Source organism: Microcaecilia unicolor, chromosome 7, assembly GCF_901765095.1.
Source record: "Microcaecilia unicolor chromosome 7, aMicUni1.1, whole genome shotgun sequence".
NCBI lineage: Eukaryota > Metazoa > Chordata > Amphibia > Gymnophiona > Siphonopidae > Microcaecilia > Microcaecilia unicolor.
Window position 1 is genome coordinate 4829424 of NC_044037.1, and position 25391 is coordinate 4854814.

Genomic DNA, 25391 nt, shown 5'->3' on the forward strand with positions numbered 1-25391 from the left:
GGTTTCCTCTGTGTTCATTGGGTGGTGGTACAGAGGTTTTCTCTTTGTAAACTGGGAAGTGGTACAGGGCTTCCTTTGTGTATGCTGGGAGATGGTACAGGGTTGGAGACAGGATACTGGGTTTGATGGACTTTTTGGACTGACCCTACCATGTTCTTCTTCTACTTGAGTCTCATCTCCTGTCCATCTCTTGCCTTAGTGTCTTTTTTACGTGAATGGCAATGGATATTTCCCAAAGGACATTTCCCATTCTGTATCTATGGATAAACCTTTTGTTGAATAAGACCTAATAGGTTTCCTTGAGGCTGACGATTCATTCTACCTCCAGAGCAACCACATTCTTCTTCACGACACACACTTTCCAGAAAAGCCAGTGAGAAATCTAGATTATTTATGGATCTATCTCTGTCTGTATGTCTGGATCTCTACTGGCCTGTCAACAGTATACTTATGGGTTTAACTGGGAGGGAGAGGCTTCTGCCTTTCTTAAACTCTGCGGAGCTGACTGCTGATTGTCACTGCTATCCAGCTATTCCCTGGGGGCAGAGTTAGGGTGGAGTGCCAACTTAGTCGGTTAGTGGAGATATTTGGTCCCCTAACCGGCTAAGTAAGTGCATAAAATTAGGACAGCATAAAGGCTGAGCTAGCCGGGAACCGGTCTGAACACTGTCTGGTGCCCAGTTAGCTTCCAGGTCAGTGCATATAGTCAGATGTTCAACGCCAGGAGCTGCATTTGCTCTGGCATTGAATACCCAGGGTTAGTTAAGGCCTTACAAGCCCCTTATCACTGCGGGCTGAATATTACCTCCTTAGTGGGTAGTATAATAAGGAATGCGGTTTTTTAGACACTAGTCACAATTCCTAGGTGGTAGGAAGAAAAAACTGCTTAGCTTGTTTTTCTTTTTTAACTCTTTCTAAAAAATTGTTTTATTTATTTTCTCTTCTTTTTTTTTTTTTTTTACATGTTTTTCTTTCTCTTCTGCTTCTCCTCTCCCTTTCAGCCTTTCTCTCTCACTGCAGCCTGGTCACTGATCCTCCCAGTCCTACCAGCCGCCTCTTGGTCCTGCTCTGGTGTCTATGTTATCTGACACCCAGGTCTTTTCCAGCTGTGCATATGACCCACAGAACATGTTACCCCTCACTTTAAGCCTTTGAGCAGCAGGACACTGGGAAGGCACAAGGAATCTATATTCCAGGGAGGGGGGAAGGAAGGGAAATGGGACTTGATATACCACCTTTCTGAGGTTTTTGCAACTACAAAGTGGTTTACATATATTCAGGTACTTATTTTGTACCAGGGGCAATGGAGGGTTAAATGACTTGCCCAGAGTCACAAGGAGCTGCAGTGGAAATTGAACTCAGTTCCCCAGGATCAAAGTCCACTGCACTAACCACTAGGCTACTCCTCCACTCCAGTTCTGCACCTTCTCAGGTTATAATGGGACATGACATATAAGGTATTCATTTTTGGTGCAATGGCCAGTAATAACAGTGGACTTAAGCAGAGTCCTGGGATTAATCTGGCACTGCTTTTCTTATATATTCTGACCTGCTTACCTTTGAAACCTACTCCTAGAAAGCAACTATTGTAGAGTCTATTCTGTTGAAAGGGTTTTTCAAGCTCAGGTTTATAATATAATATTAAAGCATCTGCAGATGGTCTTCAGAGTTGTCCTCCTTGGATGACAAGTTCAGAAAGGGGCAGAGTGGAGGACAAGCCTAATGGTTAGTGCAGTGGGGTGAGAACCTGGGAAACTGGGTTTAATTCCCACTGCAGCTCCCTGTGACCCTTGCCAAGTCACTTAACCCTCCATTGCCTCAGGTGCCAAAAACTTAGATTAATGAGCTGCCTAGGGACTGAGAAAGTACCTACATGTGACATGTAAACTGCTTTGGTTGTACCCCTAAATGTATACTCCTTTGGAGATACAGAGGACGACCAAAGCACTGTTTTGGGCCATTATAGGTAGTTTTTACTGGGTATGCACGAGTAAGCCTCTGTTGGATTTATGAATGGAGAAGCGATTTACAGTCTGTGTGTGCTCAGACAGAGATGGTGTCCTTGTAGGTTATTTTTGAACACACAAAAAGGGGAATGTGGGGGTAGAAAGGGCTTACTGGGAGCTGCAGGGTATATGTTACACAAGGAGGTCACCAACCGAGAAGAGATTGAAACTCTTGTAAAGCAGGGGCCTAGCTAGGACTGAATTGTTGGTGGTAATAAGGGTAGGCCCTAGGCAGTGTGGACGCTGACACTGCCTCCACTTGTCCTGTCTTCAGCCTGCGATGCTGCCACTGACTGGGTGGGCCTGACTCCACAGTGGAGAGGCCACAGTCCACCTAGGCCCCTGTGGCAACACGCCTACTGTAAAGGAAAGGGGTCTGTACATGCTGAAGCCTCATTTTGCACAGTTCCTGAGTAATAAACAGAAATATTCTGAGATGCTTGGCCCCTGCAAATCTTTCTCATTCTAAAGAATGATTGAATTTCTGGTTGTGTCTTACAAGGTTTCCTTCTATACAAAATCTTTTGCACAACTTTGAATTTCCCAGCCTATAGACAGGATAGAAGTCATATTAGTGACTGAGCCAGCCATAATCATTTCATTACTCCAGCTTAAAATGAAGATGAACAGGTTTCCAAAACCTGCCCCGATGACCCTGGAGCCAGTCAGGTTTTCAGGATGTCCACAATGAATATGCAATAGATAAATTTACTTATATCTGTTCTCCATATGTGCAGTGTCTATTCATCGTGGATTTCTTGAAAACTCAGCTGGCTGTGGAGACTGCAGGACGGGTTTTGGAAGTTCTGCTCTTTGAACCTGGTCATTAGAGAAGCCCAGTCTTAGAGCTTATGGTGTTACTGGCTATTGACATCTATGGTCTTATTCACTAAGATTTTATCCCATAGATACCAACGAGGGAAAATAGCATAGTAAATCAGGTCCTTGGTGAGATGCTGTTTCATATGAACTTACCTGTTCATAAAGGCATACCCTCCTGACCCAACTTAAATGCCTGAACCATGCAACACTACGAAATCAAAGCACGTAATGGACATAACATAACCCTTCCTCTCAACGATTCCCTATGAGTCTGATCCACACAAACTTCATTCTACCTCAACATCACTGTGTATTTGTTTATATCGGAATTGGCAAACGCCTTTACGGTACTATGTAAGCCACATTGAGCCTGCAAATAGGTGGGAAAATGTGGGATACAAATGCAACAAATAAATAAATAAATATGTGCTGATCCAGAGATTTGCACCCATCAACTCTCTAATAAGAATTGAATCGTTTGCCTATGGAACATAATCAAATGAGGGGATACTAATCTTCCCTTCTTTCTTTTATTTTTGTAAGTATAGGATATTTTATGGGACAAACAAAACCGAAGGTGTTAAGATCACCCATAAGTACATAAGCATTGTCGTACTGGGACAGACTGATGGTCCATCAAGCCCAGTATCCTGTTTCCAACAGTAGCTGCCACTGCACACTGAGCAGGGGGTTTAAACATATCAAGGATGACACCTAGATCCTTTTCCTGAGGGAGACTCCTAAGGTGGAACCGTGCATCACATAGCTATAGTTTGGGTTCCTCTTTCCCACATGCATCACTTTGCACTTGCTCACATTAAAAATCATCTGCCATTTGGATGCCCAGTATTGTAAGGTTATCTTGCAATTTCTCTTCTTGTGATTTAACATCTTTGAATAGCTTTGTGTAGTCAGCAAATTTGATCACTTCATTTATTATTCCTGTTTCAGATCATTTATAAATATGTTAAAAATCAGCAGTCCCAGCACAGATTCTGGGGAACCCCACTATCTACCCTTCTCCATTGAGAATACAGACCAATTTTAGCTAAGATTTCCCTTGGCTAAATCCACATTGGCTTTTTCCAATTAATCCATGCCTATGTATATAAGAATAGCCATATTCTGGCAACAGATATACAATAACGAATGGACAGCACAAACGGACTCGATACACTGTCTCTTAGATTGGGATAACAGATGCAGAAGCATATTGGATGAAATAGCACCACTACAAACATAACCTCACGAAGACACAACTCGATACCATGGCATAACGAAGAACTGAAAAAACTAAAACCACAAACTAGGAAGCTTGAACGAGCATGGAAAAAAATAAAAGATGTACACACACTCAACGCATGGAAACAAACACAAAGAAAATACAAATATGCAATAAGACAAACCAAAAGGTCTTATTACAAAACAAAAATAGGGCCAGACTACAAAGTCATGAACAAACTATATCAACTTGTGAACAAATTACTAGATACCACGTTGGTTACCACAACCAACATAGACACCCCATCTGCAGACAAACTTGCTAAATACTTCAACAAGAAAATAGTAAACCTACGCAACACGTTATCACAGAACACCACCAACATTGATAAATTCATTGACTGTCTGGACCCAATCCTCAGTGAATACCCAGCAGACCAAATCTACTACTACTACTTAACACTTCTATAGCGCTACAAGGCATACGCAGTGCTGTATGGATAAACTTTGCTATCCTTACCGATGAAATCGTCACCCAAGCGATTAACAGATTTGCCAAGACCCACTGTAAACTGGGACACATGCCCCAGCCACCTAATAAAATCTGCCCCTCAACGCCTCATAGCAGACCTCACATCACACCTAAACTACATGCTGCAACATGGACTCTTTCCTAAGGAGAAAGGTAACATACTACTCACCCCAAAACCTAAAGATACAAAGAAGAAAGCAAATGAAATCACCAACTACCGCCCGGTAGCATCTATCCCTCTGGTAGTCAAACTATTGGAAAGCATAGTAACCAAGCAACTTACCAACTACTTAAACAAATTCTCAATATTACACGAATCACAATCAGGATTTCGCTCCAACCACAGCACCGGAACAGTACTAATTACTCTCCTAACCAAATTCAAACAAGAAATTGCAACTGGCAAAAGCATACTTCTCCTACAATTTGACATGATAAACCATAAAATACTACTAAGCATCCTAGAATACTTTGGGATTGGTGGAAGTGTACTTAGTTGGATCAAGGGTTTCCTAACCACAAGAACATACCAAGTGATATCAAATTCGAACATATCATCACCATGGAAACCAGAATGTGGAGTACCCCAAGGATCACCGTTATCACCGACACTTTTCAACCTGATGACCCCACTAGCCAAATCCCTATCCAGCCAAGGCCTTAACCCTTACATTTACGCAGATAATGTCACGATATACATCCTGTATAAACACGATCTAACAGAAATCACAAACGAAATCAAACTCAGCCTGCAAATCATGAACTCATGGGTGGATGCATTTCAACTAAAACTCAACGCAGAAAAAACACACTGTCTCATCCTCTCATCCCAATACAACACGAACAAACCCACCAATATAAACACCCCAGATTACACCCTTCCTGTTTCAGACAGCCTGAAAATTCTTAGAGTTACAATCGACCGAAACCTAATGCTAGAAAGCCAAGCGAAAACTACAACAAAGAAAATGTTCCACTCAATGTGGAAACTCAAACGAGTAAAACCTTTCTTCCTGAGGGAAATATTCTGTAATCTGGTACAATCTATGGTAATTTTTAGATAGTCAAACAAAGAAAAAGAGGTGGGAAAATAAGTCAGGCTATCCAAAGGATGGAACCAAATGTTTATGTTAAAAAACAAAATTTATTAATCTTTAAACAAAAAATGATATAACAATAACTCATTAAGATTGACTCGACACAAACGTTGTGTTTCGGCCGAAAGGCCTACATCAGGAGTCTTATATGTCAAATTGAGATTAAATATGATAATTCAAAAAGAATCTTGAAACGCAGCTAAAAGATCCCAAAGATCTACAATGGTGATCTAAAAATGGTCTTAAGAAAAACCGTTGTGCATATGGACCATCAATCGCAGTGATCTCAAAGGAAATAATAAAAAAAAAAAAAAGTCCAAAGAGAATCCACACGCAGTGGAGAACTCAATAGATCCCACGGGTAGTGAAACAAAGAAAAAGAGGTGGGAAAATAAGTCAGGCTATCCAAAGGATGGAACCAAATGTTTATGTTAAAAAACAAAATTTATTAATCTTTAAACAAAAAATGATATAACAATAACTCATTAAGATTGACTCGACACAAACGTTGTGTTTCGGCCGAAAGGCCTACATCAGGAGTCTTATATGTCAAATTGAGATTAAATATGATAATTCAAAAAGAATCTTGAAACGCAGCTAAAAGATCCCAAAGATCTACAATGGTGATCTAAAAATGGTCTTAAGAAAAACCGTTGTGCATATGGACCATCAATCGCAGTGATCTCAAAGGAAATAAGTCACCTAGACTACTGCAATGAAATCTATGCAGGATGCAAAGAACAGATCATTAAGAAACTCCAAACTGCCCAAAACACCACAGCCAGACTCATATTTGGAAAAATGAGATTCGAAAGCGCCAAACCCTTATGAGAAAAACTGAATTGGCTCCCAATCAAAGAACGTATTGCGTTCAAAATCTGCACCCTGGTTCATAAAATTATTCACGGCGAGGCCCCGGTATACATAGCAGACCTCATAGACTTACCAAACAGAAACACAAAAAGATCAACACACACATACCTAAATCTCCATTCTCCACTACCCAAGCTGCAAAGGACTAAAATATAAATCAACCTATGCATCCAGCTTCTCCTACATAAGCACGCAACTATGGAATGCACTACCAAATGTCATGAAAACAATGCACGACCTAACAAACTTCTGGAAAGCATTAAAAACCAACTTGTTCAAAAAGGCATCCCCTAACGATCCAACTTAAACGCCTGAACCTTGCAACACAACGAAACTTATACTAGAACTGGACAAAACGTAACTCTTGCTCCTTGATTACCTAATGTATTCTGTCACTCATGAACGCTAATGCAATACCACTCTGTATTTGTCATACCGGAATTGGCAATCGCCATCATGGTACTATGTATGCCACATTGAGCCTGCAAATAGGTGGAAAAATGTGGAATATAAATGAAACAAATAAATAAATAAATACTGTGGCAGACAAATGGTCCATCTAGCCCAATATCCTGTTTCCAATAGTGGCCAATCCAGGTCACAAGTACCTGGCAGAAACCCAATAAGCAGCAACATTCCATGCTACCAAGCCCAGGATAAGCAGTGGCTTCCCCATGCCTGTTCAGTGTACGCTCAGTAATTGTTTTTGTTATAAATCATTTTTATTAACAAGATAGAACAAACCACACAACATAAGCTGTACAGATATCAATATTACATGCCAAAGGTCATAACTCAGCCCTAACCCCCACTCAAAAACTATACCCATACAGACTGTGCCAGTGTGTTAACCATTCAATATTCGACTCTGGGCTAGAGGCGTCAAAGTGGCCCAAGAGGGAGACCAAAACTGGAGATAATGTTCACTCTTGGCAGAAGAAAGATCTCAAATGTCTCTGCATTCCAGTGCACTTACTAAGCCGTGCTGTAGATGCTCCAGCGTTTTAGTGTGCGCTAATGCTAGAGACACCCATATATGCATTAAAAAATTAAAGTGTCTACAGCACGGCTTAGTAAGCAGGGCCCCAAAATTGTAATTCCCAGAACACTGCACACACTATGAATTTATATACACTCAAGAAGCAAGTCTTGACCTGGGTACCCTGCAAAAAAAAGGCCAAATCTTGGGACCATTTCTGTGCCAATCTGTCACAGTCAAATGCAGACAAATGCTCCCGCAGATGGCCATGATAGTATTTAAGTGCAATTGATAATTGTGCATCCAAGCCAAGTGTTTCCACCAAGATCTCCCACACATCAGCAGATACAGAAGCCCTAGGGAGAGTCGCCACATAATGCTGGAGTTGTATATGGGCAAACTGGTCAACAGAAGGAAGCTCATGGTCAGTCCGCAGGTCAGCTGTCCTCTGCCAGGATGTGAAAGAGATACAAAAGTCCCCTTCTTTTCCACCGAGAAAAGGATGGCGAAGAACTTCCCATGGAAATGTTCATATTACCCGATATAGACAGGAGGGGGGACGCCAAAGAGTTCAATTTAAAAATTTGCACATCCAGTGCCATGCCTGGCAAAGTGGTGACAAGAGGGGAGCCAAGTGGAATGGTGCTCTAAAATTGGATGACGATGCGTGAAGCCAAAAGCTAAAGTGTTCTGGCGTACCATGAAACCAATCAGTGAGATGTCTCATGCAACTGTTTATCGAAAACAATTGAACATTTAATACCCTCAAGCACCCCTGGATACGAGGCAGGTATGTTTGAGACTTAGAGAGCCGTGAGCGATGCCCCCTCCTCAAAAAATGAGTAACCAGATGATGTAAAACCCTATCTTCATGTTGGAACAAAAATAATGGGAGGACCACTTGGGCACTATAGTCATGGGAGAGAGGCAGGGTCTGCCACATCTTAAGCGTTGACCTCTTGGAAGTCCAAAAAGCGGTCAAGTTAGCGTGTAATTTTGTTCTTTATCATAGTCTCTACCATTTTGCTCGGCACTGACGTTAGGTTTATTTGAGGAAATCCTCTCCTTATTCCTGCACATGATCAACAAAGAAAGGCTTTGATCTGCCAGGTAGTTCCTAATGATTAGGATGCAGGGGTTCATTAAACCTTTGGTACGGTCTAGCATCGGCATGTGTTATGATGTTGCATTCCTACTTCTGCAAATTTCAGCAAACAAGTTGATGGTGAAACCTTTTTACAGGACGAATGTGACTTTAATCAAATAAAAGGGTCACAACATCAACTTCTTTGTTGACCTTTATTTCTGAATACTCAAGTGGACTAACACTGCAACAGCAACATTTGCTGTAAGTTGATTTAATAAAATTCATATGGTAATTTGCTATAACAGTAAGGCATTCCAGGGCTGTAGTATGTCGTTGAACTCAACTTTCTTCTGAATGAGTACATTGAAATGGACTATGATGATTCTAGTTTCTTGTCTTGCATTGAGCTTATGGACTGTGGGGATTGTGTGCGTCTGTTGAGAGAGAATGAGTGGAGTAGGATTTGATAATATTCAAGCACCTTTCTGACTTTGTTTGCAACTTTCTTTAAATTAGTACCTTATTTTCTTACTCATCAGTCTATACGTTCCATCTTTGTTTACACCCTATGCTGTCTATTAAAATATTTTATTGCGTATTGGAGGCCTTTTACAAAGATGTGCTATCATTTTTAGCTCACAGTACAAATCAGCTGACGGCAAACTTTCTACCATCTTCTTTGGTTCGTGATGAGTTTTGTTGCTTTGTGGGTGTCTATCTCAGCCCTTAGATCAGGAAATGTCTCGAGGTGTAGCGGGATTGTGTCCTTTCTCTCCATTTCATTCTGTGCTATTCGACTGCAGAGACTGAATCCTGGAAGCAGGGAGAGAAAGTGGGCACCGCCTGGCACTTCCAGACCTTTTCAGGCTCCCTACAGACACCTCACTTCTCCAACTTTAATTCCCCACTAGCCCTTGTTTCTGGTCAAGAGTGAAGAGGCTGCAGGAAGCCTTTTGCTGCTCACAGTAAGCTACATGTCTTGGCAGTGTCAGGACTGTGGAAAAGAGATGAGAGTGAGTCCAGCCATAAGCATTCACCAGCCACACACTGTCATTTGTATTCTCTTCACTGTGTAAGCAAAATCTCAACAAATATGCAAGGAATTTCTGTCCTTCCTGCTCATAGTCATTAGAGAGATCAGTAATTTTCATAGGAGACCCTGTTCCTTAAATAAGAGGGTCCCATTCTCCGTCTGTAAACATCTGATTTAATGACGACTTTATCATGATCTGTAATGATGACTGGAATGATCAGAATCACCAAGACTGTGATTAAAGTAAAAAAAATCTCATCTCTGCTGGACCCCTGAGAATGGAGGCAGGCATAGGTGTGCCTCTATCGAAGCTAAGGGTGCAGGACTGTGTGTGTGTACACTGCAGTGCAGATTTGTGTGTGGGTGTGCCTTTAAGGCTATATGTGTTTGAATTTTGTGATGTGTGTATGTTGGGGATACAGAATGATATCTAACTGTACATATGTAAAGGCTGCTATATGTGTATTCTATAAAAAAAACAGCAGCGTGATGATCTGTAGATGCTGAACTGCAGAGTAATGTGTGCTGGGTGAGGGGTACAGTTTTGCTCTGTGTTACTGTCTGCTTACTGGAGAGAGCTGCAGGAGGTTGCTGTGTGCATGAGTGCTAAAGGGAGATGCAAGGCTTGGGGGTGGGTTGTTTTCTGGAGGAAGGTATAGGCTTTGTTGTGTGTCCATTGGGGTGGGGCATGATTTACTGTTTCTGTTCATTGTGGGAGGTAACAGACTTGATTTGTTGTGTTTGTTAATGCAGATGAAAGGTTTACAGTGTGTGCATATTTCTGGATGGGAGGTGTGTATTTTCAGGGGGGATCTTAGAGTTTGCTCTGTGTGGATTATCAATAGAAATCAAACAAAATAAAACATAGGACGGCCCACCCACCAGCCTGCCCGTTTGTCCAGAAATCCGGACAAACGGGCAGATTGGCAAAACCCACCCGGTTGCCCGGACATGTCCTCAAAAAGAGGACATGTCCGGGTAAATCCAGACATATGGTAATCCTACCCCTCTCGACACAAGGGCACAGGAGGGCTGGAGGTCCACCAGACCTCCAGCCCCAACCTGGTGGTCTAGTGGCCCCTAACCCCCCATTCCTCACGGTGATGGAGGAGTGAGTAGAACTCCCTCCTCCTTCCAGCGCTGCCTCCAAATGGCAGCACCCTGCCATGCCCGGTGCATCCTGGGATGTGCTGGGCGGGGCTTCCCTACCATATAAGGGAGAAACTGACGGAGGGAGACTAGACCACCAGGACCTCTGTCAGAGTGGGGGTTTGGGGGTTCTGGAAGTCCATCAGACCTCCAGCCTGCATCGGTGTGTTTCACAGGTCCAGGCTTTTTTTTTTTGACAGCTCGGACCCGTCAACCAACTTCTGCGGGAGGATTGTGCATTGGGCGCATGTCCAGGCACAATTCTCCCACAGAAGTACCCCCCTAAACGAAGCTAATAGCATGCATAAATAAATTTGCCCCGTGCAGTTCTGGTGCTAATTTTACAGCGCGGGGTTTTTGATGATCAGCCCATGGATGAGGTACTGGAGGATGGGTTCATGGGGGGGGGGGAGTTCGAGGCTTCATTTTGTGTGTATATATACACGCAGAGATGCAGGAATTGTTTTGGGAAGTGGTGCAGGGCTGGCTGTCTGTGTGCTGTGAGGAAGTTCAGGGTTTGGTATTGTGGATACATGCTATGGGAATGGCAGTCATTGTGATATATGTGTGTTTGAATAGGGGGGTAGCATGGTTTCTATGTTAAATGAAAAGATAGGATATGCTGTGTGTGGGAGAGAGAGTTGTGTGTGTGTATAAGATGAAAGTGACCTACTAGATTCCTCAAAACAGAGCAGTGAATATATATGAAAATTCATTCATTCATCAAACCAACGTTGAAAAAATGTAAATAGGAGGAAAAAGCCTCAACAAGCTCCAACATTAAGGGCCCCGTTTACTAAAGCTGCATAAGAGGCGTGTTAGCATGTGCTAAGTTTTAAGCATGTACTAAAAACGCTAGCGCACCTTAGTAAACAGGGCCCTAGATGTCCATATTATGGCAACAGAGATTGACGTCATCATTGGATGAAAAAAACCTCATATTAATTCAGCTTCGTTCATATTTCCTAATGAAAAAATATAGGCAACACTTAGCTGGATATGCTGTGATGCCTTCCGTTCAATACCCACGACCAGCAGTGACCAGCGTTTCGACTTGCTGCTTCAGGGTACATGGATTTAATCAATAACTCTAAACCAGTGGCTGCTTGAAATCATAGCAGCTTTTTTTCAGCAGATGATGACAAGTTAAGCTCTGTTGCCATAATATGGACATTTTCCTCCTATTTACATTTTTTCAACGTTGGTTTGAAGAATGAATGAATTTTCACATATATTCACTGCTCTGTTTTGAGGAACCTAGTAGGTTTTTGCATGTACAAATATTGTTCCTCTCAAAATCCATCTTCTGGTGTATAGTTAAGATGAAAGTGAGGCAGAGAATTTTCCGTATGTGGTGGAAGAAAGTGCAGGGTTTCTGTCCATGCATATATGTGTGTGTCTGTGTGTGTGTGTGTGTGTGTTTATTGGCTGGCAAGGGGAGGATTTGCTGCAGAGGCACAGGGTTTGATGTTGTCCGTGATAGGGAAGATGCAGGGACAGAGTTATCCTTTGTATGCATTAGGAGGTGGTACAGGGTTTCCTCTGTGTACACTGCAAGGTGTTGCAGTTAAGCAGCAGGAGGCAATGATCTGCACACAGGAAAACCAGCAACCCATGAAGCAGACCAGTGGAAATGAAGAGAAGTGTGGTTTTTTGAAACACACGCTCAACGTGGCCACCTTTCGCCCAAAGGGTGCGTCAGCAGTCCAACTATAGGGGCATACAAACAAACTCTCTATTAGCCAAAATCTCTCCAAACAGCAAATCAGCACTTTCTCTTCAGAGTAGCAGCATCTCCACCACAGGAGCAGAAACATGATTCCATATGTGGTGGAGATGCTGCTACTCTGAAGTGAAAGTACTGATTTGCTGTTTGGAGAGATTTTGGCTAATAAGGGCAAGTTTATTTGTATTCCCCTATAGCTCTACCCCTGGCTCAGCCTTTGGGCGGGTATATGTTTATTAAAGCACATTTCTCTTCATTTCCACTGGTCTGCTTTGTGTGTTGCTGGTTACACTGGAAGGTGTTAGAGGTTTTCCCTCACTGTAGACTGGGAGGAAGTACAGGGTTTCCCTCTTTGTAACATGGGAAGTGGTAGAGGGCTTCCTTATCTTATCTTGGGGGGACTATGAGATGAGCCTATCTCGGTACTGTAAGAAGTATGGGAAACATGGCATGGTGTTGCCAACCAACTATACAATATAAAAAACACAGATCAATATCTTATCTAATCTTGAGGGATTTATCACCCTCCTGATCCCTTAATAAGGTTCAAAGCGAAAAATTACTGGTACAATAGCCAGGAATTACAATCTAACAAAATCATCATTAAAACGAACAGAAAACCTTAGTACAAAAATTTAGGAAATGAATATGATTTCTTCAAGTTTTGAAAATGAAAACAACATATAGAAGAGCGGATCTCATTGGGCAAGTCATTCCAGAGTTTCACTGATAAACATGTAAATTAATTTGTTACTAACAATTTTTATTTCACATTTTTAATGGAGGAGAATCCCAAAAGCAAATAATTACACTTACAACTTTCTGTAAATTAACCCAACATATTAATCAAAGGGCCCAATCCATTGGGGCAATGGTTTTCTAAGGTTTTGAAAATCAGACACCACCTTAAAATGTACGTGAGCCAGTTCAGTTCTCTAAACAGTGGAGAGACATGGTCAAACTTAGACTTACAAGAGATCAACCGTGCAGCCGTATTCTGAATAAAATGAACCCTATGTATTAATTTAGCAGAAATACCTAAATAAAGAGAACTGAAATAGTCAATTAATGACAAAATTGACAGCTGGACAATAATTTTATAATGATCAGGAGAAAACAAGAACGGACTAAGCATAATTGCTTAAGTTTTAAAAAAAGTTTAACCTCAGGCTCCATCATCAATGAGGAATCCAAAATCATTCCCGTGATCCTTGATATTTTTTCTACACCAAATTGGGTTTCCTCAGGGTTTGGAACAAACCTTGGAATATTACTCAAATTCAGACCAAACCAAAGAATTTTGGTTAATTTTAAGTCGAACAGAGGAAGACCATTTGACAATATTGTCAACACAGCTAATAATATTACTGTAGGTAACCTGCAAATCCTGATGAACTGGAACCAATAAAAAATGTAATCAGACTAATATAATAATTGTTCATCCAAATTCAGTGCAATTTGACCATATATAGAAGCAGAGAGATGGGGGATCCTTGTGGGACACTGCAAGGCAGAGATGAAAAAACTTTAGCCTTTAGCACGGAGGTGGTCTTTTACTAAGGTGGACTAGTGTTTTTACCTCACACTAAAAATCAGCGGGTGCTAAATTCTGAGACGCCCATAGGAATATAGTGCAAGCTAAAATCACTAGCGACCTTAATAAAAGACCTCCTAAATGTTGCCTGTTTTTCAGAAAGGAGGTGAACCAGTTTAACACAGAACCAGAAATACCTCCTTCAGACAATTTACCAAGTAAGATGTCATCATTTGACTGTGTCAAAAGCTGCAGAGATGTCAAACCTCAAAAGAACCATCTTGCTGCCTCTACACAATACTTTCCTCACTTCAGATGTCAAAACCAATAACAAAGTTTCGGTGCTGTAGATACTGTGAAAACCATGCTGACAGTTGTGCAATAATTCTAGGTGTTTAAGTAACCTGATAACTGGGATCCTACCACAAATTCCAACAGTTTTGCAAGAAAAGGAACATTTGTGACAGGCCTAAAATTTGAAACCTGCGATAAATCTGCATCAGCCTTCTTGCGAAAGGAAACGAGGACAATTTTGCCCATAGATTGGGAGAACCAGCCTAACCTTAGCATTGTATTAATTAAAAGGAGAAAATAAAACTAAGTCAAGCCGGCCATTCTAAAAGTAGATCTTTCAACAAAATGGAGTTTATCATTATCATTATATAAAGGGCAATCAGTGTTCGATAATCTGTTTATTAGGGGTCTCAGGGGAAATAGGTGTACACAGAGGTTTACAGGGAGGTAGTGCAGGGTTTCCCTCTGTGTGCATTGGGGGGGGGGGGGTAGTGCAGGGGTTCCTCTTTGTACACTAGGAGTTGGTATAGGGCTTCCACTGTGTACACTAAACACCTTAGATTGTGAGCCCACTTGGGACAGAGAAAGTACCTGCATATAACATGTACGGCACTGTGAATATATAAAAGTGCTATCGAAATGATTAGTAGTAGCAGCAGTAGTAGTACTGCACTGGGAGATGGTGCAGTCTGTGTACAGTGGAAAATGGTACAGGGTTTCCTCTCTATTCACTGGGAGGTGGTGCAGGGTTTTGTCTGTGTTCACTGGGATTTGGCACTTGGTTTCCCTCTGCGTACACTGGAAGGTGGGTAGGTTTTCCTCTGTGTAGGCTGGGAGGTGGCACAGGGTTTCCTCTCTGTTCAGTGGGAGGTGGTACAGGGTTTCCTTTTTATACACTAGGAGGGGTTCAGGATTTCCCTCTGTGTACACTGGGGAGTGTTACAGGGTTTCGTCTGTGGCATAGGATTTCCCTCTTTTCAGTACTCTCTAGATTCTGAAGCTTGGTGAGACCACTAAAGAGCCACAACACAACACAGAACATCTTTTGTCTTACCCTTTCTCCCACTTTACTATCATAAAATTGGCGTTCTCTCCCTCTTTTCCTATTGTGTTTGGTTTGGTCTGGTCAGAACTCTGTCTTCCCCATTTTAAGTTATCATTTTACGCCGCTTTGATGGAACCCCCATAGGCAGGATAGAAAATTTTTAATAAACTTGGAAACTTGAAACTTTGTATACATACTGTGTACATTGGGAGATGGTCCAGAATTTCTCTGTGTGTGCTGCAAGGACGTTCAGTGTTTGATATCTTTGTGTATACAAACTGATGACATGGCAGAGACAGCTCTTTCTATCTATGCATGAGTAAGAGAGAGGTGCAGAATTTGTGGAAGTTCAGGATTTTCTCGGGGAACATTTCTCCAAATAGCTTTGTTTTGCACATACTATGGCAAGATGGAAATTCACACCTAAGCCATGGCAGGAGCTGTATTAGTGTGTGTGATTATGTGTTTGAGGTGGTGCTGAACAGAGATAAAGGCTTTGTTGCATACATGTGTGTGTGTATGTGTAGGGGGATGTATCTATGTATGTGCATGTGAGGGGGATTGCTATGTGTACACATGAGAGGTATGGGAGAAGAGTATTTGTGTGTGTGGGGGGGGGGGGAAGCAGTTTGCTAAGTGTACATCTGAGAGAGGTGGAAAAGTGCAGGCGTCGTTTTCTCTGAGTCCTGGGTGAGGTACAGGGTATTCAGTGTGTGCCTGTGCCTGTGTTATGTAGGGTTTGTTGTGTGTACATGTGAGAGATGAGAGAAGTGCAGGCATCGTCTGTGTTCTGGCAGGGTCTCGTGTTTGCATGTGCTGCAGGGTGTATTGTGCAAGCACCTCCCCCAACCCACACACACACACACACATACATACGAAACACTGCACCTCCCCCAACCCACACACAAACACAGGGAACACTGCACCTCCCCCAACCCACACTCACACACAAACACAGGAAACACTGCACCTGCCCCAACCAACACACATACCACATGCACACACACACAGAGAAAACACTGCATCTGCTCCAACTCACACACATACCATACACACACACACACACACACACACACACACACACACAGGAAACACTGCAACTCCCCCAACCCACACACACAGAGAGGAAACACTGCACCTAACCCAACCCACACACATACCAAACACACACAAACACAGGAAACACTGCATCTCCCCAACCCACACACATACCACACACACACACACACACACACACAGGAAACTGCACCTCCACCAACCCACACACATACCACACACACATAGGAAACACTGTACCTCCCCCAACCCACACACATACCACCCACCCACACACACAGAGGAAACACTGCACCTTCCCCAACCCACACACACACAAACAAACACAGGAAACACTGCACCTCCCCCAACTCACGTGTGTGTATGGTACGTGTGTGGGTTTGGGGAGGTGCAGTGTTTCCTCTGTGTGTGTGTGGGGGGGGGGGGGTTGGGGGAGGTGAAGTGTTTCCTGTGTTTGTGTGTGTGGGTTGGGGGAGGTGCAGTGTTTCCTCTGTTTATGTGTGTGGGTTGGGAGAAGTGCAGTGTTTCCTGTGTGTGTGTGTGGTATGTGTGTGGGTTGGTGGAGGTACAGTGTTTCCTGTGTGTGTGTGTGGTATGTGTGTAGGTTGGGGGAGGTGCAGTTTCCTGTGTGTGTGTGTGTGTGGTATGTGTGCGGGTTGGCTATTAGATTGTAAGCTCTTTGAGCAGGGACTGTCTTTCTTCTGTGTTTGTACAGCGCTGCGTACACTTTGTAGCGCTCTAGAAATGTTAAATAGTAGTAGTAGTAGTAGTAGTAGTTGGAAGAGGTGCAGTGTTTCCTGTGTTTGTGTGTGTGGGTTGGGGGAGGTGCAGTGTTTCCTGTGTGTGTGGATTGGGGGAGGTGCAGTGTTTCCTGTGTGTGTGTGTTTGTGTGTGTGTGTGGGTTGGGGGAGGTGCAGTGTTTCCTGTGTGCGTGGGGGGGGGGGGGTTATGTGTGTGGGTTGGGGGAGGTGCAGTGCTTCCTGTGTGTGTGTGGGGGGGTGGAATGTGTGTGGGTTGGGGGAGGTGCAGTGTTTCCTGTGTGCGTGGGGGGGGGGGGGTTATGTGTGTGGGTTGAGGGAGGTGCAGTGCTTCCTGTGTGTGTGTGGGGGAGTGGAATGTGTATGGGTTGGGGGAGGTGCAGTGTTTCCTGTGTGTGTGTGTGTGTGTGTGTGGGTTGGAGGAGTTGCAGTGTTTCCTGTCTGTGTGTGTGTGTATGGTATGTGTGTGGGTTGGGGAAGGTGCAGTGTTCCCTGTGTTTGTGTGTGTGCACTGCACCTCCCCCAACCTACACACATACCATACACACAGGAAACACTGCACCTCCCCCAACCCACACACACACAAACACAGGAAACACTGCACCTCCCCCAACCCACACACATACCATACACACACACATAGAGGAAACACTGCACCTCCCCCAACCCACACACATACCACACATACACACAGGAAACACTGTACCTTCCCAATCCCACACAAACATAAGAAACACTGCACCTGCCCCAACCCACACACATACCACACACACATACACACACACAGAGGAAACACTGCACCTCCCCCAACCCCCCCCCCCCACAAACACAGGAAACACTGCATCTCCCCCAACCCACACACGTGTGTGTATGGTATGTGTGTGTGTTGGGGGAGGTGGTGTTTCCTGTGTGTGTGGGTTGGGGAAGGCGCAGTGTTTTCTCTGTGTGTGTGTGTGGGTTGGGGGAGGTGCAGTATTTCCTGTGGGTGGGGGGAGGTGCAGTGTTTCCTCTGTGTATGTGTGTGGGTTGGGGGACGTGCAGTGTTTCCTGTGTGTGTGTGTGTGTGTGTGTGTGTTCTTGTGTGTGTGTGGGTTGTGGGAGGTGCAGTGTTTCCTGTGTGTGTGTGTGTGTATGGTATGTGTGTGGGTTGGGGGAGATTCAGTGTTTCCTGTGTGTGTGTGTGTGTATGGTATGTGTGTGGGTTGGGGATGTGCAGTGTTTCCTCTGTGTGTGTGTGTGCGTGTGTATGGTACGTGTGTGGGTTGGGGGAGGTGCAGTGTTTCCTGTGTGTATGGTATGTGTGTGGGTTGGGGGAGGTGCAGTGTTTCCTGTGTGTGCGTGTGTGTGTGTGTGTATGGTACGTGTGTGGGTTGGGGGAGGTGCAGTGTTTCCTGTGTGTATGGTATGTGTGTGGGTTGGGGGAGGTGCAGTGTTTCCTATGTTTGTATGTGTGTGTGGAGTGGGGGAAGTGCAGTGTTTCCTCTGTGTGTGTGTGGGTGGTATGTATGTGGGTTGAGGGAGGTGCAGTGTTTCCTGTGTGTGTATGTGTGTGTGTGTGCATGTGCTGGGGAAGTACAGGGTTTGATATGTATTCTGTTTGGATGTGAGTGGGGAGGGAAGCTGGATGGAGGTGAAGGATTGGTTGTGTGTATTAATGGGAGATACACGGTATGGGGTGTCATGTGTGTGTGTGTGGCAGAGGCTGGAGGCGCAGAGTTTGGTATGTGTGCATGTACGGAAGGATGCACAGATGGCGTTGTATGTGAGGTGGGGAGGGTCAGAGGAAATGGAGGGTTTGGTGTATGTGTTATGTTGAGGGCAGGTGAAGGTGTCTGTGTGTGTAGGGAATTAGGCAAATGAATATCTTTCCAGGGAAAGTTTCAAACAGTTCAGCTCCTAAAATGTATCCTGCAATACCTGGAATCCAACTCTATTTTTTATTCTTACAAGAAAATACTGTCAAGTTTTAGCAAGCGAAAATCAATTTGCCTTTTTTGTTTGATCGAAGGGAGATCAGAAACCAGATACCATTTCAGAGTTACATCCTTAGCCCTTTACATTTTCAGATGCCCCTTTGGAATGATAGGTAGAACCTCCCCCAGCCACCTCCCGAAAAGGGGGGGGGGGTAGAGGGGATTTCTACATTTCAGATTCTGACTGGTTCTTCCCAACAATCCAGTTAAACTTCTTGGAAGCATCTTCCCTCTTGGCTGAAAGGCCTGGAGCAGATCCTGGAATCTGCCTCTCAGGCCTTCCAGATGCAGAGGCTCAGCAGTGCTTTCTCCTTACTAACAAGCATCCTTCCTTCCTCTGCTACCAGATATGATTTATTACCTGTCTACAAATAATAGTTTATTAATTAGAGTTTTGTAATTTGATATACTGCCTATCCCAAAGGAAAACCGTAGGTGGTTTGCAATTTAAAATGGACATAAAATCAGGGCTACGCTAGACAACATGAATACGGAGAAATGGAGTCGGAGGCCTAGATTCCAACTGGCAGTGTAGTAAAAAACAAGAAAACACCATTAGCCTTATGCAAAGAGGGATTGAGGGGGCATCAGATGTCAAACCGCCTGAGTTTCAGCTCTGTATCTCTCTCCCACTTTTAGCACCTAGAAGCCAGTTCAGAGTGACAGGAGCAAGCCTTACCTGCTAAAATGCATCCCCTGCTCTCCCCCCTCCTCCCCACACACACACGTCACTTGGCCAGGTACATGCTTGAAGTGGAGCTAAAGAGGCACTTGCATTTTTCACCGAGTGATGGAATGGAGGAGCAGAACCCTCTGTGCATCACCCGGTAGCCAGCAGAGCCTCCCAGGCGCTGAAGGGTTCTTCTTCCTGAACCCCCCCCCCCCCCCCCCCCCATGACAGTGCCCTGGTCCGGCAGCCTCCTTACCTTGCAGTCTCCCATGCAGGACCTGACTGAGTACTCGTCCCCCTGCAAGAATTTGTCCAGCACAGAGTCAAACTCCTCGTATTTTTCCTGAGCGTGTTGGTCCAGCGTCTGGTAAGCCTGGACACAGCTGCTACACAGCTCCTGTTCCGAGGGCCCCCACTCCTTCTCCAAGCTGCAGTTCAGGCTCTCCGGGCTGGCCGTGCCCAGCAGCAGGTCCGCCATGGTGTAAGTGTCACAAAAGGCCAGGCTGAAGTTGCCCAAATAAGCCTTGAAGAAGTTTCTCCTGGAGGAAGAGGATGGCGAAGATGAAGCAAGGGATGCGGAAAGTTTGCTGCAAGCTGAGTCCAGGTGAGAAGCCCCCCGGGCACCGGTGCAAAGTGGAATGGGAGCAGCAGATTTGGTCAGATTGCTTAGAAAAGTGTCCCAGCTGGTGCCCAGCTGGGGAGCAGCGAGGTCCCCCAGCACCAAGCGGCCGGCCTCCCCCCAGGGAGCCGCCTGCGAGCTGAAGGCCTTGGACAGCTTGGCCCCAGCACAGAGCCAGAGATGATCAGACAGCAGGACGGTGAAAAACAAAAGTGATGCTAGAGACATTCGCCATTTCTGTGCCCTCTCCGAATCGGCGCAGGGTTTGTCGTTTTGTCTGGGTGCACAACAGATTTTCACCACGGCGTCATCTTCCCTTGGATACATCCAAGCCCCCCTGATCATATTTCAGGGGCTGGGAGGGAATCGGATCCTTTCTCCTGGCTAAATTCCCCCACGATGTCACCTGCCTCGGCTGGAGCCTGTTGTGCTGGGCATCGTAGCGCCCTCCCTCCTTGCCCTGCTCCGGAGATCCTGCTAGCCAGCCATTTGCACGCTTGCTGCGAAAGAGAGAGAGAGAGAGATGCAGGCGAGAGGACGGGAAGCAGCAGGCAGCAAGTGAAGGCAGGATCAGGCCCGGAAGCCCATCATGGCATGCAGCAGCCCCCAGCAGCTCCTGGGCAAGGCATCGTCCCCGGCCTCCTCCTTCCTCCCCTGTCTTTATTGTTTTCTCTTTCTCTTTTGGTGGGCACTATTTTTCCCGTTCCTGATCATCCTGGATCGGTGTCTCCTTTTTCCCATTCCCCTCCCTCCCTCCTCCGATCCCCCCCACCCTTTCAATCTGTCGCCATCTTCAGCTGTGCAGAGAACACCTTGAAAAACTAATCAGAAGGGAGAGAGACGGGGAGAAGGGGGCGCGCGCCCGGCTGCGCGTGCCCGCCGGCGGGGCCGCGCTCCCTCCTCCCAGAGCCTTGCAATTGGTGCTGCTAACGCGCCCCCCCCCTCATCACTCACTCCTCTCCTCTCTTTTCATTCATCCGATCTCATCTGCAGTCATCCCTCCCCTCACCCGCAGCCCCTCTCCCTGGCCCAGGTTATTGGCCCCCTAGCCCGCGGCTATTTCGGGGACCGTATTCGTTGCCACCATCTCCTAGCCAGCAAGGATGATGATGATGGTGGGCTTGCATGTGTGTGTGTGGACGAGAAGATGCAGCTCTTGATGGGGAGGGATCTTGGGTGGAGGGACTCCCAGGTCCCAGGCTACGGCCGGGCTGCCCCGTGGTGCTGAAAGACAGCTCCAGCATCGACTTAACTGCAGTTCCAGCACTCACAGTTTCAGATCTAGAGCCAAATTCCTCTAAACCCAGCCTGAGTCAACATAGCCAAGCAGTGGCCTCACTGCAGTACTAGCCCAGCTTGGTGTCTGCTTCCAGGCTCTGGCCTATGCTCCTAAATCCCAAACCACTTCAACTCCCAGCCCCCACCTTTCTCCTATGGAGATTTCGAAACCTGCTTCCCAGGTGTGGTTTCCCTTGATGATTTCCACATGTATTTAACCTGGTTCCTGTTTATGTTGTGCGGGAAAGCTGTGCAATTTCACACTAAATAGCTATTATAATGTTCAGAAATTCCCCCAGTTGCCACCAGGAAGCTAGATTAGGATGGGAAGAAGCGATCTGCAGAGAGATGTCCAAATCTATTTCACTTCCCATTTTTTCTGCTTCAAGATTTGTGCCTTTCATTATTTGTGTATCCAAATCTTGCACAAACCTTTCATACGTCTTTAATTTGCTACCTCGGCTGCAGTAATCTGACATCACAATGACAGAGAAGCTACAGGAACCACCACCACCTCCCCCTGCAACTGTGAAAGAGTGACTTTAAAAAAAATGGACAGATCAGATTGGCTGATCATTTTCTATTCCATTATAACTCAGAGGAATAGAAATTACTCTAGTAATGTGTGCTTTCCTCCCGAAGGGGTAAGGTAGGTTCCCCAGAACACAGGAGAGAAGAAGCAGGTCTGCAAAGCAAAGGCATGTCGTGATGATGGGCCTTCGGTGAGCTCAGCAGGCTTCTTTCTGCTCTGCTGCTGGGTTATTAAGTCTAACATTTAGCTGGGGTCACTCGCAGGCCTTTTCTTCCTCATCACTCTACTACTTGCCCAGCTAATGCTGATGCCAGAGTGAAAATCAGTCCAAAAGTTGCACTTTTTCTTGCAATGGCACAGATCTCCAATTTTTTTTTTGTTACATTTGTACCCTGTGCTTTCCCACTCATGGCAGGCTCAATGCGGCTTAGGTACTTATTTGTACCTGGGGTAATGGAGGGTTAAGTGACTTGCCCAGAGTCACAAGGAACTACCTGTGCCTGAAGCAGGAATCCAACTCAGTTCCCCAGGACCAAAGTCCACCACCCTAACCACTAGGCCACTCCTCCACTGTTGCTACTATTTGAGATTCTACATGGAATGTTGCTATTCCACTAGCAACATTCCATGTAGAAGTCGGCCCTTGCAGATCACCAATGTGGCCGCGCAGGCTTCTGCTTCTGTGAGTCTGACGTCCTGCACGTACGTGCAGGACGTCAGACTCACAGAAACAGAAGCCTGCGCAGCCTTCTGCATGGAATGTTGCTAGTGGAACAGCAACATTCCATGTAGAATCTCCAATAGTATCTATTTTATTTTTGTTACATTTGTACCCTGCGCTTTCCCACTCAAGGCAGGCTCAATGCGGCTTACATGGGGCAATGGAGGGTTAAGTGACTTGCCCAGAGTCACAAGGAGCTGCCTGTGCCTGAAGTGGGAATCCAACTCAGTTCCTCAGTACCCCAGGAGCAAAGGCCACCACCCTAACCACTAGGCCACTCCTCCACTGTTGCTACTATTTGAGATTCTACATGGAATGTTGCTAGTGGAATAGCAACATTCCATGTAGAATCTCCGATAGTAGCAACATTCCATGTAGAATCTCCAATAGTAACAACATTCCATGTAGAATCTCCAATAGTATCTATTTTATTTTTGTTACATTTGTACCCTGAGCTTTCCCACTCATGGCAAGCTCAATGCGGCTTACATGGAGCAATGGAGGGTTAAGTGACTTGCCCAGAATCACAAGGAGCTGCCTGTGTAGGGAATCGAACTCAGTTCCTCAGTTCCCCAGGACCAAAGTCCACCACCCTAACCACTAGGCCACTCCTCCACCCTAACCACTAGGCCACTCCTCCACTCAATTTCTCTTCCTATATTATATTATATAAAAACAACAAGAAGTACTACCCAGCACTATGGGTCATCCTGTCTGGGATGTGCACATGCTTGGAACACAGATATAAATGGATTAAAAAAATACACACACCTAAGAACATAAAGCATTGCTATATTGGGACAGATCAAAGGTCCATCAAGCCCAGAATCTTGTTTCCAACAGTGGCCAATACAGGTCACAAGTACCTGACAAGATCCCAAAACAATACAATACATTTTATGCTGCTTAGAAGTCACCAGCCAGGAAAAGGATCTAGGTGTCATCGTTGATGATACATTGAAAGCTTCTGCTCAGTGTGTGGCAGCGGCTAAGAAAGCAAATAGAATGTTAGGTATTATTAAGAAAGGAATGGAAAACAAATATGAGAATGTTACAATGCCTTTGTATCACTCCATGGTCCGACCACACCTCGAATACTGTCTGCAATTCTGGTCACTGCTTCTCAAAAAAGGGATAGTGGAATTAGAAAAAGTACAGAGAAGGGTGACAAAAATTATAAAGTGGATGGGATGACTTCCCTATGAGGAAAGACTAAAGCAGCTAGGTCTCTTCAGTTTGGAGAAAAGATGGCTGAGGGGAGATATGATAGAGGTCTATAAATACTGAGTGGAGTGGAACGGGAAGGCGTGAATCGCTTGTTTACTCTTTCCACATATACTGGGACTAGGGAGCACACAATGAAGCTACAAAGTAGTAAATTTAAAACAAATTAATGAAAATATTTCTTCCCTCAACATGTAATTAAACTCTGGAATTCATTTCCAGAGAATGTGGTAAAGCAGTTATCTTAGGGGGGGGGGGGGGTTTAAAAAAAGGTTTGGATAGCTTCTTAAAACAAAAATCCATAAGCCATTATTAAGATGGACTTGGGAAAATCCACTGCTTATTTCTAGGATAAGCAGCATAAAATGTACTGTTTTGAGATCTTGCCGAGTACCTGTGACCTGGATTATCCACTGTTGGAAACAGGATGATGGGCTTGATGGACCTTTGGTCTGGCCCAGTATGGCAATGTTTATGTTTTTATGTATAAACTACCTTTCCTTCTTCACTGCTCTTCTAGTCACAGACACACCCATGGCCCCACAGACACAGATATACCCCCTACACTGATACATCCATAGGCATACATAATGCACACAGATACACAAGCATGCATACACAAATACACACAGAAAAAACACATATGCACATACAAACAAAAAACAGACACACAAACATGCACAAGCGTACACATATACACATAAACACAAACAAAAAACATAGGATATAAAACAGAGATGATAACACACACTCAGAAATAATTCCATGTGGCATTTTCTCCATGCTTTCTGTACCAAGAAACTGTGTGTTCTCCCCACTACTGCCGCAGCCCAACTCCTGCTGGACTGGCTCTTATGGGCCAGTGCAGTAAAGTGGGCATAAGGATGGCTTTAGTGCACAGGTGCAAAGGAGTTTTGTGCAGAAGCTAACCCTGTGCTAAGCCATGCATTAGACACCAGCTCACAACATACTCAAATCAATGGTAATGAGGCCATTAGCTATTCTCTGCAGATGCAAAGAAGCATGGAGAAGATTTAAAGGCTGAACGGAACACTGGGCTTTAACGCCGAGTCTGAGGCAATGCTCATTCTCCTGCAGTAGTGTCTATGAGGATGTCATGCCTGTTCCTTCTTTTTGCTGTGAGCATACAGGACCTGCAGCT

General features: G+C 44.8%; 1 protein-coding gene and 1 long non-coding RNA gene across 2 annotated transcripts in view; one reads left to right on the plus strand and one right to left on the minus strand.

Annotated features, from left to right (window-relative positions):
* Positions 1-20819, minus strand: part of FAM155B (family with sequence similarity 155 member B) — a 432929-nt gene extending 412110 nt beyond the window's left edge. Inside the window, 1 exon segment of the mRNA XM_030209495.1 lies at positions 20112-20819. Within this exon segment, the coding sequence (XP_030065355.1) occupies positions 20112-20819 (708 nt within the window).
* Positions 677-25391, plus strand: LOC115474157. The gene is made up of 3 exons (XR_003942819.1): positions 677-761; positions 16221-16223; positions 25381-25391. It is a non-coding gene; the product is annotated as an uncharacterized LOC115474157 (long non-coding RNA).